This window comes from Mus musculus, chromosome 6, assembly GCF_000001635.26.
Source record: "Mus musculus strain C57BL/6J chromosome 6, GRCm38.p6 C57BL/6J".
In the NCBI taxonomy this organism is placed as follows: Eukaryota; Metazoa; Chordata; class Mammalia; order Rodentia; family Muridae; genus Mus; species Mus musculus.
Genome location: NC_000072.6, coordinates 148,149,338 through 148,166,964, shown reverse-complemented (window position 1 = coordinate 148,166,964; position 17,627 = coordinate 148,149,338). Strand labels below are relative to the sequence as shown.

The 17,627-nt window shown below is 41.3% G+C and overlaps 1 protein-coding gene across 3 annotated transcripts in view; it reads right to left on the bottom strand.

The window, feature by feature from the left end:
* Positions 1-17,627, bottom strand: part of Far2 (fatty acyl CoA reductase 2) — a 135,343-nt gene that overhangs the window by 15,794 nt on the left and 101,922 nt on the right. For all 3 annotated transcript variants that reach the window (NM_178797.4, NM_001347516.1, XM_006507070.4), the window contains exons 4-9: positions 16,196-16,375; positions 9,425-9,602; positions 9,009-9,053; positions 7,928-8,046; positions 7,231-7,298; positions 1,220-1,391 (exon numbers count right to left, since the gene is read on the bottom strand). In NM_178797.4, coding sequence (NP_848912.1) covers positions 1,220-1,391; positions 7,231-7,298; positions 7,928-8,046; positions 9,009-9,053; positions 9,425-9,602; positions 16,196-16,375 — 762 coding nt within the window. The remainder of the gene's footprint in view (positions 1-1,219; positions 1,392-7,230; positions 7,299-7,927; positions 8,047-9,008; positions 9,054-9,424; positions 9,603-16,195; positions 16,376-17,627) is intronic.

Below are 17,627 nucleotides of genomic sequence, written 5' to 3'. Positions count from 1 at the left end.
CAGGACCCCTCTGGGTGATGAGCCTGGGAGGAGGTTATGTGTACGGCTCCTTTACCTACACACTGGGGATTTGACCTCTATCTCCACTCTCATTAATATGGGTGGCCTATTTGCTCTTATTAAAAGAAAAGGGGGAGATGTTGGGAGCCGCCCCCACATTCGCCGTCACAAGATGGCGCTGACATCCTGTGTTCTAAGTGGTAAACAAATAATCTGCGCATGTGCCAAGGGTATTTTACGACTACTTGTACTCTGCCTTTCCCGTGAACGTCAGCTCGGCCATGGGCTGCAGCCAATCAGGGAGTGATGCGTCCTAGGCGAAATATAATGCTCCTAAAAAAGGGAACGGGTTTTCCGCCATTCTCTCTCGCTGGCATCTCTCTGGCTCTGCGCGCCCTGCGCTCTCTCGCTGCCTAAAGATGTAAACAATAGAGCGCGCTCTGCGCTTTGGCGCGCCGGAGCTCTGGCTCCTAAAGATGTAAGAAGGGGGCTTTCGCTTTTGGGGCTGGGGGTTTGCGCTCCTGGCTCCTGAAGATGTAAGCAATAAAGTTTTGCCGCAGAAGATTTTGGTTTGTTGTGTTCTTTCCTGGCCGGTCGTGAGAACGCGTGTAAGAAGTCAGTGAACCTAGTTTGTAGTAGGGGCTGTGAGATGGCTTTCTGTACTTCTTTCCTTGGTCACTTCCTGTTAGACCAGTAGTACTCAACCTTCCTAAAGCCCAATCCTTTAATAAATTTCATGTTGTGGTATTCCCTCACCCCCAACCATAAAATTATTTTGTTGTTAGTTCATAACTACAGTTTTGCTGCTGTTATGAGTTTTGAATCTCTATTGTGACCCACAGGTTGAGAACTATTGTGTGAGACTGTGCAGATTCTGCCCTTAGCTTCCCTTTAAATGTCAGAGATGTTAGCCATGAAGCGAAGATGGAAATGGGACCATCCTTAGTTCTTGCCACAGGATGGCCACACAACAAGCAGTGAGTGAGGCTGGTGTCATCATTGTGTCTTTGTGTGTGTGTGTGTGTGTGTGTGTGTTTGTATGATTGTGTAAATATGTATGTGTCTTGTGTATGTATATATGTGCATTTGTGTGAATGTGTATGCATTTGTGTGTGTGTGACAGAGACATTTATCTTCTTTAATCCTCAGCTGCATAGAGGATTAAGGACTTTGGCTTCCATGCACTGATAATATTAAAACCATTGCCTCAATTTCTCACCTGGGTTTCCTTCCAGTAAGCCTCAGATAGAAGTCATAGATGATGGCTGGGACCCGGTGGCTGACGGTGTTCCAATAATGGGTGGTGAAATTGCTGGTGGTGAAGTCAGCATTTGGCCTTCTGAAAGCACTCTCAAATGGGATCTTTTCGATGGTCGCCAAGACCTGTAATCCTGGAACAAAAAGAGGAAGTGCTAAGTCTCAGAGATGTAAGTCGATCATCTTCAAGCTATCTGCAGTGCAGAATGACAGACTGTTTGCTGTATAGCATCAAGAATCTTTCTGAGACCATGAAGATGTTTATGCAGGTAAACACCTGCACAGTTAAGCAATGTGACTGCACTAAGAATGGGTTTGTTTATTTATTTATTTATTTATTTATTTATTTGGGGTGGGGGATTGAGACAGGGTCTCAGTATACAGCTGTGATTGTCCTGAAACTCACTATGTAGATTGGGCTACCTTGAACTCAGAGATCCTCTTGTCTCTGCCTCCCAAATGCTGAGATTAAAGGCATGCACTACTATGCCGGAACTTTTCTTAAAACATTTACTCTCAAATAATTGAGGAAATTTCTTATTCAACATGAGCACAGGCTATTGAAAACGATGTATATCTGTTCAGTTCTGGAGAGTCTACTCTGAAAGGCCTTCGACTGAGGCTGGGAGGATCCCTTGCAAAGTTTTTTGAAAGTTTTATCAGGAAAGTTTTTGACAGTTGCTTTTCTTAAGGTTATACATTCTTAACAGAATTTTGCATAAAAGTATAAAGATGGATTTCTTTGGGTGGTTCACTTAATGTACCACAGAGATTTCATAATTGTCTTCATTTTTATATTATTTAGAGTAATTTATTTTTAATATTTGTAGATATAATGGTCTCTTTGAAAACATTCATTTAAATTCAATTTTAACTTAATTGGATCTTTTCAGACAATGCAGTTAATTATTCAGTTATGATGAAGTTATCAGTTATTGTGGTAATTTGATTATTGCCATCTTTTAACAGATACCCCCAAGAAATCAACATGTCACATATACACATATGTTTTTGGTTAGCTTTAATTCAAAGAGGAGAACGTTAATTGAAAACCTGTCTGGATCACATGACCAATGGTCTGGATCAGACTGGCCTATGGGCATGTCTTTAGGGTATTTTCTTGATTTTTTTTTTTTAATTGGATAGAGGATGGCTCAGCCCACTGTGGGTAGCACCATCTCTCCTATGGTGGTTTGAGTAAAAATGGCCTCCATTGGCTCGTATATTTGAATGCTTAGTCATTAGGGAGTGGTACTACTTGAGAAATAATAGGTGTGGCCTTGTTGGATTGAATGTAGCTCTTTGTTGGAAGAAGTGTTTCATTGTGGGTAGGATTTCAGGTTTCAAAAGCCCAAGCCAGTTTCAGTGCTTCTTCCTCCTCTTCCTGCTGCACGCAGATCCATATGTACAACTCTCAGCTCCCTCTAAAACTGTAACCAAGGCCCAATTAAATGTGTAGTTTGCTGTGGTCATGGAATCTCTTCACAGCCCTAGATACCTGAGCAATCAGTCTTGGACTCTATCAGAAAGCTAAACCATAGCCTGTGCAGATGAGCAAGCATTGTTCCTACTGATTGCTCGGAAGTAATGCTGTGTAGAATAGCAACCAGGCCTGCCTTCAAGTTTCTGCTTGAGTTCCTGCCTCAGTGATGGACTGCAACCTAGATTGCAAACAAAATAAATCCCTCCTTCATCCAAGTTGTTTATGGTCTATGTGTTTTATCGAGGCAACATATGTAATGAATATTCACATTTAACAACTATAAAGTTGACCTCTTGATATTCCTGCCCTTCCCAGACACGTTTTACAGCATCTTTAAATGATAATTCTTTCTTTTCCTTTTTCAGTAAGTCAACCAAAACCACTGGAGCCATCTTGATCCTCTTCCTTGTTCAACAACTCTTATAACACTGAGCACCAAATAATTGGCCTTCCCCTTGAAAAGTATCCAGCTTCACCATTTTCACTGTTGTCATAGATAGGCGCTCTCCCTGTAGCTTGTATATTGGAACAGAATCACCACTGGGCTCTGCTGTGGCCCAGTAGTCTGATCTCCATACAGCAGCTAGGGTGAATCTTTGAAAATGCTACTCAGAATGTTTCTTCATTTTACAGAACCCCTGATAGACTCTCTTATTTGGAGGGAAGAAAAACCCTTAGTCCAGTTGGCAAGACCTTTTAGCATCTGTATCTTCTCACACAGAGAGAAAATGTTATGGAAAATGGATAAGGCCTGATCCTCACTCCTGCACCCATCCTTCTGGGTTCATTTTCTACCATTTACTTCTAGTTGCTGCTCAAGACAAGATGTCCTTCCTTTTCTTGAGTAAAGAGCTACTGTTCTGATGGTTTCTTCAGCCTATGATACATCTGAAGCTAGCTGTCTCCCGACAAGCTCTCACTTAACCTCAGATCTCTGCTGAGATGTCACATTACAAGCTGTTTCCTTGGCATCCACATAAGAAATTACCCTTCTTACCTCAGTCTATTTTTCTTCAAGCACTTAACCATATCTGATGTATAATCTTGCCTTTGTCCCTACACAGACCTTGAGAAGTGGCTGGCAGGCAATTGGTGCTAAGTGAATACTTTTGAACTGAATGAAAGAGTATCTCAGTAATGCATAGTAATTTCTATTTCCTAAGTCTATCTTGACTCTTTGGTTGTTTCACCATGGTCTCATGTCACTAAAACAGAATTTTTAAGATCATTTTAGATGTTCAGACTAGGAAATAATTAGCCTGTGATAGTTTATCTGGCTATAAGATCAATGTACTAGTCAATTTCATATCTTCCCAGTAACCATTTGAAAATGTATTTCTCTATAAAGATACCACTAATTATTAACAAAATGTATACATCTCTTAGCTCCTAGGTATAAATCTGATAATTGTTTAAGAACTATATGAAGTGAACTTTTTTCCTTGAAGGGCATTAGAGAAACTGAATGGCTGTTAAATGTCTACCCATCCAGCTGTCAGTTATTCTGCATGACACTTAACACTACAAATGTTCAGCCCATGGTGACTTTACTAGTGATTCCAGCTAGAAGCATTTGGATCACTTCTAATAGTTCTCTTGTGAGGCATAAATGAATTTCAAACTAATCAAACTTGAATTTGTGAATGACATCCTAATGTGCTGTATGTAGCTTCTTGTATACAGGCTTGGCACTGGATGAAGGACATGACCACCTAAGCATATCTGCTGTGGTGTGAGAGGGTGTAAGCATGTATATACAGTGTTTATCATCCCTAGGAAGGAATTTCTTAAGTTACAGTGTATCATACAACAAGCTGTGGCGTCTGGCTGTTTGGCAGCATTGCTCAGATGGTATCCCTGAAGCAAGTAGAGTAAGTTACTGTTGTAACACAAAAAGGGGATATGTGTCACTGGGAATTCATGCCTTCTTTAACCTTCTGCTATGATTAGGTCTTTAAATTCATTTTCAAGGATCTTGAGCAAGTAGATCTAATCCCTTATATGTAGACAAGATGTGATGGTTTGAATAAGAATGGCTTCCATTGGTTCATATATATGAATGCTTTACCACTCAGGAGAAGCACTTTTTGAAAGGATTAGAAGGATTTGGAGGTATGGCCTTGTTGGAATAGATGTGACATTATTGGAGGAAGTATGTCACCGGAAGTGGGCTTTGAGTTTCAAAAACCCATGTAGGCCAGGCCAAGGCACACTCACCACCTTTTTCTGCCTACAGATCAGGATGTAACTCTCAACTGTTTTTCTGGCTCCATGTCTACCACTGCTTGCTGCCATTCTCCCCAACATCATGATTATCGACTCAGCCTCAGAAACTGTAAGCAAGGCCCCAGTTAAATGCCTTCACTTAGAACAACCTTGGTCATGGCACCTTTCACAGCAATAGAACAGTGACTAAGACATAAGCCAATAGAGTTTGTATAGTATTGGTTTCCTAAAGCAGAGACCACTAGCTCCTATCACCACAGAAGTTTCCTTGGCATTGTCTAAGTAAGGTCTTTAACCAAACACTCAGGCTTTAATTTTTTTTTCTTTAATGGTGACTTATATTTTCTTTTATAAATTAGTGGTGGAAAGATTACTCATACAGAAGAGAGACAGGATACCTGGCTTCATTTTTATTTCAGGGACCAATCAGCTCCCTTTATGAATCCAAGGAGCTTATTTGATTTTTCTGGGCTTCATGTAAGTTGAGCACTTTAGATTCTTTTTAAGGTCCTTTTAACTGTAATCATCTCTAATTCCATAAAATGAGAAGAGAATTTTAAAAAATACTACAGTCTCTGAGCTCTTTTTGAAAAAGACCTTATTTTATTTGTAGTTGCATGTATATATGTATGTGTCTCTGTGTGGGTATATGCATATTCCCTGAGGCGACTGAGGCATATGTATGACTGAGGCATATGTATGTGTCTCTGTGTGGGTATATGCATATTCCCTGAGGCGACTGAGGCATATGTATGACTGAGGCATATGTATGTGTCTCTGTGTGGGTATATGCATATTCCCTGAGGCGACTGAGGCGACTGAGGCGACTGATTTGGGTGCTGACAACCAAACTGGATCCTCTGCAAGAGCAGTACATGCTCTTAACTGTGGGCCATTTCTCCAGCCTGAGTTTACTCTATTTTATTTATTTATTTATTATATGTAAGTACCCTGTAGCTGTCTTCAGACACTCCAGAAGAGGGAGTCAGATCTTGTTACAGATGGTTGTAAGCCACCATGTGGTTGCTGGGATTTGAACTTCCGATCTTTGGAATAGCAGTCGGGTGCTCTTACCCACTGAGCCATCTTACCAGCCCCCGAGTTTACTCTATTTTATTTGCTTATGTTAATATCCATTTATATGGGTGGGATCTTAGATATCTTCCATTACTGATACAAAAACAGATCTTACTATTTTGAAATCAATTCTGATTTAGAAATGTGATGTAAATAACTAGGTTTATAAAGAACTTGATCATAGATAACTTTGTGTTTCTAACGTTTTGAGTACAAATGACAGTGTATGTGTTCTGAATGCGTATCAGACCAATACAACAGCTAGAGAGTCTTCAATCTCAGACTGTAGCAAGAAAACCAACTCCCTAGTCAATAAGGGAGTGCACCACTGGTTGATTGGTTAGGCAGATTCCTAGATATATATGTTACCAACAGAACACTTTTAGGGTCACAGGTACTGTACAGTTAGGGGCAGACAGCTGCAGAAATGGATTTATCATACACTGCCACATAACTGAAATGGATTGTTGTGTGACCTTTTAAAATCTGCCACTGTTCATCTGCATTCTTAGAAATGCAGCATAGGGAAAGGCCATCATGATGGGCACAGGTGTGTGGGCTGCTGATTGCCAACAGCATTGTTTATCTTAGCCAGCTTTGTTTTTAAAACCTCCCGTCAAACTTTTCATTCCATGTAATCATGTAATTATACATGTAATAAATCATACATGTCATCATGTACCCCTTTATGTACACATGTAATCACAGTTGTAAGTATGTAATTATGCATGTGATCATGTAATCATACATGTAATCATATAGCCCTGTGTGTAAGCATGTACTCATACAAGTAAGTATGTAATCATATATGTAATCATACATGTAATAAATCATACATGTCATCATGTACCCCTATATGTACACATGTAATCACACATGTAAGTAGGCAGTTATGCATATAATCATGAAATCACACATGTAATCATATAGCCCCGTGGGTAAGCATGTAATCATACATGTAAGTATGTAATCATACATGTAATCATATATTCCCACAAGCCATTTTTTATATCATGATATGTCCTAGGTAACTGCAGCACATTAACAATTTGCAGAGATTTTTCTCTCTTTATGGTTTTGTTTTGTTTTTGCTTCTTTCCCAACTGTGTTCTTGGCTGCAAGAAGCATTCTGGTGTTCCCCTGACCAATACAGATAGTTATGCGCTTACATAGTTAAAGACACTTACCCATTTTATACCAGTTACAGGGATTGAGATTACCAGATGTGGAATGGTAGATTAATGTTGATTTAGGCCTGGAAGATAAGATCAAAGTTAAATAAATATGACAAAATTGATAACTAATGAAAGATAAAGGAAAATAGCACTGAGACAGGTTTCAAAAGTGCCTGGGGCTTATGCAATCTACACAGTCTTTTCAGATTCTGCCATTCTACACAGCACTGCCCAGTTCTTTCTTTGGGTTGATAGGAAAAATGGAAAAGACAAAGTATACACATCAATATGTCACATACTGTGGAACACATCTGCTTGAGTTCACATAAGAAAATTGTTCTCCTTATCATATATGAGCAGAACCACGCCCACACAACCTTCTCTTTGTACCAAAAATTTCCTCTCTTATCTCTTGGCATCTACCAACAACTAAGCAACAGTTCAATAAAATATAAACTGTGCTGTCATTTCTTCAACTAATATCTTAGGATGCTGAATAGGAAGAAAACCTTTTTGGTTATTCAAAAATTCCATGGTAAGTTGTTTAATGGCAAATTACTTTATGACCCACCAAGTATTAATCAGTTTTCATACATGTTAGTCCAAATAGGGAGGTACATTCTGAGATACTGAACAAACATCCTATCATTTTGGAGTCTTGTAGATTGAAAGAGTGACTGATATCAGGGGCTTGTGTAAGTGTGCTTACCTATGAACTGCAGTATACCATCCTACTGCTATGGTGAGATTAACAACTGTGTCAACTGGAATCACATCTGCCACTGCCATGGGAGTCGCTTTTATGGACCGAAGAAATCCTTTCCCAGTCTGCTCAGGAGAGATGGAGCATAAAATATAAACCAGATGTAAAGTCATAGCCAGGACTAGCCACTGTGTGTAGGAGTTGGTCACTAGGCTTCTGCTTTTGCTGTAAGAATTCATCAGTAGATGGGCACATTTCTGTGCATGCATGTGCATGCATATGTGCATGTGTGTGTGTGTGTGTGTAAACCAGCTGCTGTTCTTTGCCTAAAAAGAATATAATGTGGAGTGGGTGGAATTTGAGTCATTGTGCTGGTGTGCACTAAAATAAAACTAGTTCTAGCCCCATGTTTAAATGATGTTTATCCCCATCTAGACTGTCGTGGGGAAAGCAATAAAAGCAGTCAGAGAACAATGTATGCCTACAGGCCCACAGGCTTGTCTATTTTAGTGCCAAGGACTACATAATCTTTGGGATAACTTTTTTTGTTTGTTTTGTTTTGAGATAGGGTGTCATGTGGCACAGGCTGGCCTTGAACTTCTAGTCCTTCTGCTTCTCCTCTGAGGTCTAGGATTGCAGCTATGAACTGCCACACACATTCAGTATATAAAGTGCTAGGGACCAAACTCAGGGCTTCAAGTATGCTAAACCAAGAACTCCAAAAACTGAGCAACGTCCCTCGCTCTTGAGGCTAATCTTTTTACCGCATGCCCTATTGGCTGCATAAATTCAAGCCATTAATAAAGCAGTGAAAATAAAGTACCTACTTTTTATGGCAACAAAAGGAAATTTTTGTTGTGTTGACATCTCCAAAGTAAAACTTCTGAATAGCAACTGAGCATGTCAGTCGCCTCTGTCCTGATGATAAAAGCAACCTTCTGCTGTCTCATCCTCCAGTTAGTTACTCTTGGTCAGCTACTCCTTCTATCACCACACATATTTTTGCATCAAGGAAACATAAGTCAACACTAAGGCCTCTGTTACTCTTCTCGATTTCAAGGAGTTACTTTCTCATCTTTGTACTTACCGCAATAATGAGTCCGCTGGGTCCATTTAGATTATCAACCCAACCCTGGAAAGAAAGATCTCTGTTGGTCACACATTTCAGAAAATTGTTAGCTGTGGACAGTTCAGTCTGTTTATGTGGGGGGAGGGTGTATGGTGTGCATATATATGCAGATGTGCACACCCATTTGTAATACTAATTGGTCATAAAGAACATGAAAAGAGAAGAAGAGAGGGGGAGAAGGAATGAAGAGCAAAAAGAGGGGAGTATGAGGGAAGAGGAAGAGGAGAAGAGGGCAAGATAAGAGGAGAAGAAGAGGGTAAGGAAGGAGGAGGGGGAGGAGGGGGAAGAAGAGGAGGAGTGAGAGGAAGAGGAGAATCAGAAATTGGTTTTTAAGGCGCCTGGCTTGAAGCAGAGCAGGGAAGTGCTGGTCTCACCGGGAAAGGCTCCTGCCAGGTTGCTCCCACTATGGATGGCCTGACAATGGCCACATTCAGGTTTCCGCTCTCTTGCTGCACTACTATCTCTCCCAAGGCTTTGGTGTAGGTGTAGGTATTGGGCCGGTCCCCAATCAGCTTAGGAGTGATCTCTTCAATGATAGAGTCATCTAACCACCTGAAGGCAGAGAAAAAAAATTCTAGTAATATCCACTGTACAATAGGAGAAGGAGAAAACAAACACAGCCAGTCAAATGAAACTTCTGCCTTCTGGCTTGAAATTCTGAAAGGCAGGACCATCTCAGGGTCACAAGGACAAGTGCATGTGTTCAAACCATTCCTTCTCCATATATCTTAGTTAAAAGCCTGCTTCCTCCCATCCGGACACTTGATTATTTCCATGGATATGTAATTTGCTGCATCACATGTAACACTTATCTTTGCTTCTATCCTAAGTCTCATTACTGTGTCCACTGAGAGGTGTATGAGTGCCAAGCCCATATCCAGAGCAAACTGGTACTGTGCCCCCAGCTCAGGGCCGCCTCCTCCCTGCTCCTCTCATTCAGAATAGTCCAGTGAAGTCATCTTGTACCAGTTTTAAACCTCTAGTTTTTAACTTTTAAAATTTCAGTATCTTTACAAACAAAGCATCTACAAGACTTAACAATACCCTGACACCATCTGAAGATCTGTTTAGAATCTAAGCTAACAATCTGATGACTGTTGAAGGCGTCCAATGATTTTGGTGTTAACTGGAGTGAGCCCAGAGCTCTACAGAAGCACCAACAGCACAGCTACCGAACACTGTGCCACTTACGGGTGATAGCTATTACCCTAGCATCTGCCTGAATAAAAATGTGCCAGAGCCACTGTAATAATCCCATCTTTATGACATTCCTCTAAGAGAGCATTATTGTCATTTAAATATGTAGTACTTCTTTTAGGTAGCAGGGCTATTTGGTTAAATTGTTGATATAATCTAAAATTTTAAGGCAGCCTGAATATGTTCGTGTATTTTAAAAATATTTTTAAATTATATTTATTCATCCTCTGTACATGCTGTGTGGGGGGTGTGTGTGCATTTGCCACAGAGGACAACTTGTGGGAGTCAGTTTTCTCCTTCTACCATGTGGGTTCTGGGGCTTGAATGCAAGTTATCAGGCTTGGTGGAGAGTCCTTGCCAGCCATGTTCATGCAATCCTTAAACAGATGTGTTCAGCACATTCATTCTGCTTTTACAGGAGAAAGTATAACTGTAGTATTTTAATTGTAGGAAACGTTAGCAGTTAGTTATCCTTCAACTCCTACGACAAACTGCTAAACACTACATCTGATGGTACAATCTATTCAGAGTCATAACTATGAATTTTAAGCACTCTTCCTGACAGTGGGCAGAATACAAAGATTGGCCATAATGGTTTCATATTCTTTCCTTTGATTCTCTTAGTTCTAAATATAACATGGTCACACAAATGTCTTAGGGTTGAATGTGGAAAAGTAGAGAAAATCCCTAGAATTGAGACAACTCCAAACACAGAGAAATACAAGATAATTAGATTTTGTATCAAATATTAAATTTGTATAAAGCACTGGCCATGCAAGTATTGAATAGTAGAGGTTGGAGTTCCAGAACACATATAAGCCAATTTGGCGGCCTATCTGTAACACCAGCACAGGGATGCAGAGACAAGCCCCTTGGGACAAACTGTCCAGCTGGACTAACCACATCAGCAAGTTCCAAGTCAGCCAAAAGACTCTGCCTTGCAATACCACAGAAGCTATTGAGAAAGGTGACATTTGACATCAATTTTGAGCCACCATATGCCTACACATGTGTGTACACACATCTGTGTGCTCACAAGTAAACATACATGCATGCACACCATACACACATACACAAGCCAAGAAGAATTAAGTGACCACAGAGAACTGAGAGAATGATAGACAAGGCAGATGCCCCTTATTGATAACCCTTGATATCCAAGGGAGATTGATTTGCATGTAACCTATGCATATTCTAATGTGTATTTAAATCATCTCTAAATTACCTATTACACTGAGCATAATGTAAACGCAGTGTGCTTGTTGTATTATTTATGGAATAATGACCGAGTACAGACACAGTGTTCAAATTGGCAGTTAGTTGAATGTAAAGTCAAAAAGTCACAGATACAGAGGATAGCTGCTCCAGTGTCACCTCCTCTCATCTGTAGGTAGTTGACCACCTACAAATCAGTTGTGGGGAGCCGCCCTCACATTCGCCGTTGCAAGATGGCGCTGACATCCTGTGTTCTAAGTGGTAAACAAATAATCTGCGCATGTGCCAAGGGTAGTTTTCCACCCCATGTGCTCTGCCTTCCCCGTGACGACAACTCGGCCGATGGGCTGCAGCCAATCAAGGAGTAATACGTCCTAGGCGGAGAATAATTCTCCTTAAAAGGGATGGGGTTTCGCCATTCTCTCTCTTGCTTTTGCTCTTGCACTCTTGCGCTCTGGCTCCTAAAGATGTAAGCAATAGAGCTCTTGCTCTTGCTCTCTTGCGCTCTTGCGCTCTGGCTCCTAAAGATGTAAGCAATAGAGCTCTTGCGCTCTTGCACTCTTGCTCCTGAAGATGTAAGCAATAAAGTTTTGCTGCAGAAGATTCTGGTTTGCTGTGTTCTTCCTGGCCGGTCGCGAGAACGCGTGTAAGAATCAGTGAATTAACTAACCTGAGACCATTTTTCTACACCAATACAGACTACAAAAAAACCCACAAGTTTAATTTTAACAAGGCTGCAAAGACAAACAATTTCGAGAGAAAATCAGAACCTAGCAGCCACAGGGAGTCGGTGTCACACAGAACAACTGCTCTCTGCAAAGGGTCATAGCTGAAGGCTCTACAAAGTGGGGAAAGTTAGCTTGTCTTACAGAGTACTGGCTCCGTAGATGTGTAAAGACATGAGTGTGAGTGCCTACTGTACTGTTCAGAAGGCTTACCCCTACTGCTTAGTTCTGTGTACTCATTCATTCTCCCTTCATTTTTGCTCATGAAAGATGGCTGGCTATATCTGTTCCTTGTCCTGGGTTATCACGAGGACAAGCATGTATAGATGCAGCTATAAATGAACCAGTGCAACATATCTCTCTTGCTCTTCTATCCCTAACTTGTTCTCAGAGCTAGGAATTGAACCCAGAGCTTTGTGCATTCATTCTCCATGCCCAGACCACTGGTGTTATTCTGTTTTAATAAAGCAAGCACAGAGGATTTTTAAGTAACCTTTCTTCTGTCCCACTGACCACTTTCTGTCCCATCTTGTCCCCCTCTGGATTTGGAGGGAGGGCAGTGTGACAAATGCCCATCCACCACTGCCTGAGGTCCTCTCCTGTATTCAGTTGCAGCTCTCTGCTAATCTCTTTTCCATTAGTTCTTCAAAACCATCAACTAATTAGCATGCAAAAAAAGATACTGCATGAATTAACATACATTTCTGGAATTAACAGAATGTCCCACACTATGTCCAAGGACATGGTTTGAACCCACAGAATGTCCCCAAATTTGAATTCACCTCATTCCCATGAGTCCCCAAGTTTAAAACTCTAAGTTGCTTCAAAAGAAGCATGAAGCCATTAAAGATCGTAGTAGTAGGTGTACTCTGATGCAGTTAACACAGCATAGGCTTGCCCTTTCTTCCTTCCTTTCTCTCTCTCTCTCTCTCTCTCTCTCTCTCTCTCTCTCTCTCTCTCTCTCCTTCTCTCCCTCCCTCTCTCTCTCTCTTTTTCTCTGTGTAGCGCTTGCTGGCCTGAAACTCACTTTGTAGACCAGGCTGGCCTTGAACTCAGAAATCCGCCTGCCTCTGCCTCCCAAGTGTTGGGATTAAAGGTGTGCACCGCCACTGCCCAGCTAGCACACGCTCTTCTAACTTACACCATCCTTCTTTAATATTATGGAACAAATAGTTTCATTGTTTATACATAGTTATGTGAAATGGGGAATGTGTTTCTCCTAATTTAGACAGATCTACAAGTATTTGGAGTTAAGCTCTCTGGGAGAGAATGGTAGGAAGTCCGTGATGACTTTTCTCATTTTCTCTAGCCAGGCTGTATCTTCATGCTTATATGTTTGATATGCGTGTAATTTTAGACAGTAGCCCAGAGAGCAGAGATTCCATTGCTTTATTCATGTGTCTCATCATTTTTCTGTCCCTGGGATCTTCCTTCCTTAGTAGAGGGTGCCACATGTGACCCTCAGGAGGGGTCAGTTTCTATACCATGTAAGCTTTAGGGAAGCAGGGATAGATACAAGAGAACAGGTGGATCAGAAGAAACTACCTTTGGGGTTGCGGGGAAATATATCTAAGAAGGAATGGTGGAATAGGATGCTTTTACGGAGAAGGAAGCAACACTGTGAAATATAGTACACAGTGATGTTGGATTCCTAAGAACAACATGCAGAAGGCAGCTGTTCTCAGTCTGGGGGCATTAGTTTCACAGGTTATTTAAATGATTTTCAGGGGGGAAGGACTTTCTAAGCTTAATGCTTGTTGTCAGTTTGTTCTCTTTCTCCCCCATTTCCATCTCTCTCCCTTTCTACCATGACTGGCTGTATGCTATGAACTTTTTTCTGTTGATGTATATTTCCCAGGGCACTGGACATACTGAAGACATCAGGATAATCCCTTCTCTGGGAGGGAAGTTCATGTTTCCTTTTAGCTTTGGAGTATTTTAGTGTCTGCACATAGTTTGGAAGGAGAAGGTGGCCCAGGGAGCCCTTTACTGTGGTTAGCTGAATGAGGCCCTTGGAATTCAGTTCTGGGTCTTGAATCAAGCAGATGGGCCCTTTTCCTGGTACCACAGTTAAGGAAGAGGTACCACTATAAGATGAAAGCTTAGTGACAAATGCCAATTCCATATTGAACATGCTCTGGGGCTTTCTACCGATGTACCCACCTCCCCCAACAAGCCTGAAGCAGGCTGAGCCAGACCTTGACTTTGCTTATCACTAAGGAGATCACCTAGGGTGGAGCCTGCCTCCCTGGATCACTCTATTGTTCAGCCATTGCCACTGCTGCTACCTGCTGGGAGTCGGCTGTTCCTAAGCCTACACCTGGTCACCTGCAGATGATTTGGCGGGAATGGGCTTCCCCTCTCCTTTATAAAGTGTGTCTGCCATTAAAAATTTGAGTCTTGATCAGAATACTGTCTTGGCTCCATTTCTCTCTCTACCCGCCTAGATTCCCTCTTTTCTTTCAGTTCCAAGATGCCTCCCAGGCTCGAACCCAGACATGAGAGCCGCAGGTCGTCCCCAACAGCGGAGGACCTGGGTATTATCAAACCACGTGTGCCTTTTCTTCAGCTCTCCTGAGGAACCAGTAATTTGAAATGTTCCCTTGTACTAGTTCCTCTAAATGGCCTCCATTTTGAGGATTTTTAAGTGACAGGTAAAAACATCAGCAAGAGAGACAGAAATGAAGGGAATGAGCTCCCAATTTAGCTGAAGCTTTTCAAAAGAAGTGTATTTTAAATACAAGTACAATACTGCATGAAATTATATACTGGCAGATTTACCATCTAACAGTCATTTTGTGTGATTTTTAAATGTAGAGTTTAAAAGACACAAAGCTCAAGTTGTTGGAGCAAAATAAGAAGCAGAGAACAGAAATAAACTTCTGAGACTAGAACGATGTCCTATGAAGAAAGTGGTTTTTTGTTTATCATCATCTCATCATCATCACCACCACCAACAAAACAGATTAGAGACCACTTCAGCTAAGGTAGGAAAGTCTGTCCTAGCAGAATCCATCCACAGATCATCCTCTGCTGGATGTTAGAAGAATTAGATTCTTCCCAAACCTGTTATTGTCCAGCATAGCAACGGACTTATATAAGTTTGCTCATCATCACAACTGTAAGGTAGGATCTGTGGTAGTTAGTCTCTGGGCCTGTATCTGAGGGGTTGTGTTGACTGTGTTGCTTAAGGTGGAGAGACCCCTTCTTAGGTGGGAGGGACCAGCCCCTGGGCTTGGTTCCTGGGCAAACAAAACAAAACAAGAACAGAAGACAACAAGATGAGCAGGAAGAGTCCTGTTCCTTGTTTCCTGACTGTGGACTCAGTGTGGCCACTTCTCTTCTACTTCTTCAGCCTTGCTTTCTCTGTCATGCTAGACTATGCCCTAGAACTCTGAACCCAAATATGTCCTTTCTCATAGGATGCTTTTGTTAGGTTATTTTGTCAGAGTAACAGGAAAAGTAACAAAAAGGGGCCCTGGGGACTCTGAAAGACTAAAACAACTGTAACACATTTCACACAGATAACAAGTTATCAGTCATGACCCTTATCAGTCCAACTCAAAAAATTCTCTCCTGATCATTTATACCCTATTATCTAGTGATGCTGAGAAGTGAGGAACACAGTTGTAGCCTAGTGATTCTGCAACCCTGTACTTAACAAGATTTTTCTTTAAGGAGTTTCAAGGCTAATAATATAGCTCAGTGGAAGGGTGCTTGCTTAGCATGCACAAAGCCCTGGCTTCAATTCATATATATCAATTCCTAGTACACACACACACATACACACACACGAAATTTCTATCTTCCTCCTCTTCAGTGGCATATCTCTTACTGGAAGAAGGGACTAGCAGAGAAAGTAAAGCATTTTCCCAAAGCACTTTGTTTACAAAGTGTCCTACCTCATAACTTCAATAGCGACCCCAGAGAAACCAAGAGGAAGCCATGGGCTGCTGCCCAACCCCTCACCATGTGCTGCTGCCCAGTCCCTAATCTGATCCAACTTACTCCATGGAGTCAATGATCTTTCTTGGCTCCACAGGGCATGGGTAGATGACCTCATCAATGTGGCTCAGGTTGCAGTTGGAAAAGGCAGTGGAGATGTGGATGAAGGCTTCCAGCTTTGGCATCTGGCTGGCCATTAGCAGGAGCTGCTGGGTGGCCGTGACGTTCAGCTGCACAGCTTCTCTGGAGAGGATGAAGGAGAAAGAAGCAGTAAAGACACCCAGCATAACTGGTGTACCACACTGTGAGTATACCTTCTCCAGTGACTGCCATATCACACTGTGAGTGTACTTACCTCGGTAGCTGATATATCAAGCTTTTTAACTGGTTTATGTGCAATGACTATACCTACTTCAGTAATAGGTAGATGGCTGAGACACATTGTGAGACAAGGAGGAAAAGGATGGTCCGTGGTTTCATAGTTCTGTGACTCATGAAATTGTAACATGCTCCTGGTGTGTGCGGTCCTTAGTCCTTGTCACTGAAACACTGTAAGTACTGTGTCTAGAGGTTACATGATTCTAATCATTAAAATGGACAAAAAACATGGCCCTTTGAATTTACTAACTGGCTTCCATAAGTGGCCATTGAAAGAACAAAGCCCAATAAATAAAGAATCTAACTCAAGAAGATGGAAAATATAAATAACATGGAGGGAACTAAGAGTAGTTATTTGAAACAACACTGTTAGTTGTTGTAAAGATCCAGGCCAGCCTTGAAGATTGATGCCAAATTCTAAACTGTAGCTGATACTGTAGAAAGCTATATAAACTCAGTATACGCAGTAAGATGGCCAGAATTCACTCAAGGGGACACATGCTTTATCCAGCACCAGGAAACCTACTACTTTCGTGGAGACAGGGGGTGGGGAGGAGGTATGGGATATGGAACAGATGGAGGATGGACCAGGAGGGGAATAAAATCTGGAGTGTTAAAAAATAAATAAAAGAAGGAATATAAAAAAATAAATTGTCAATTTGACACACACACAAAAATGCAATGTACTTTCATAATTACACTAAAAAGAGATATAGATTTTGGACAAATTTGTGTTCAAGAAAAAGCATTCATGTCCAAGGATGAAGCCACAGGTGTGTACTATGACAAGGAAAGACATATAAAACTGTTGTTTGAACTTATAATGGGCATATAGAATGAAACACTACTTTGAACTTAATGTCCACATCCTTCTGTAATTTCCACTTTATGTAACATCTTATCTCTGAGGTCATTTTCTAAAGAACTTTTGTCTAAGAGGCTTAAAAGGGTCAGAGAAAAGAAATAAGGTTGTTGGCTTTGGGGGCTCTGACCATCCATCTATCCAAATGTATATGTCTGTTTATAGGTGCGTGTGTAGGTATATGTGTATGTATATAATCATGCATGAACACTGTGGAGTTGATTGAGATGGGTGGCTGGGCCCAACCAAAGTGTG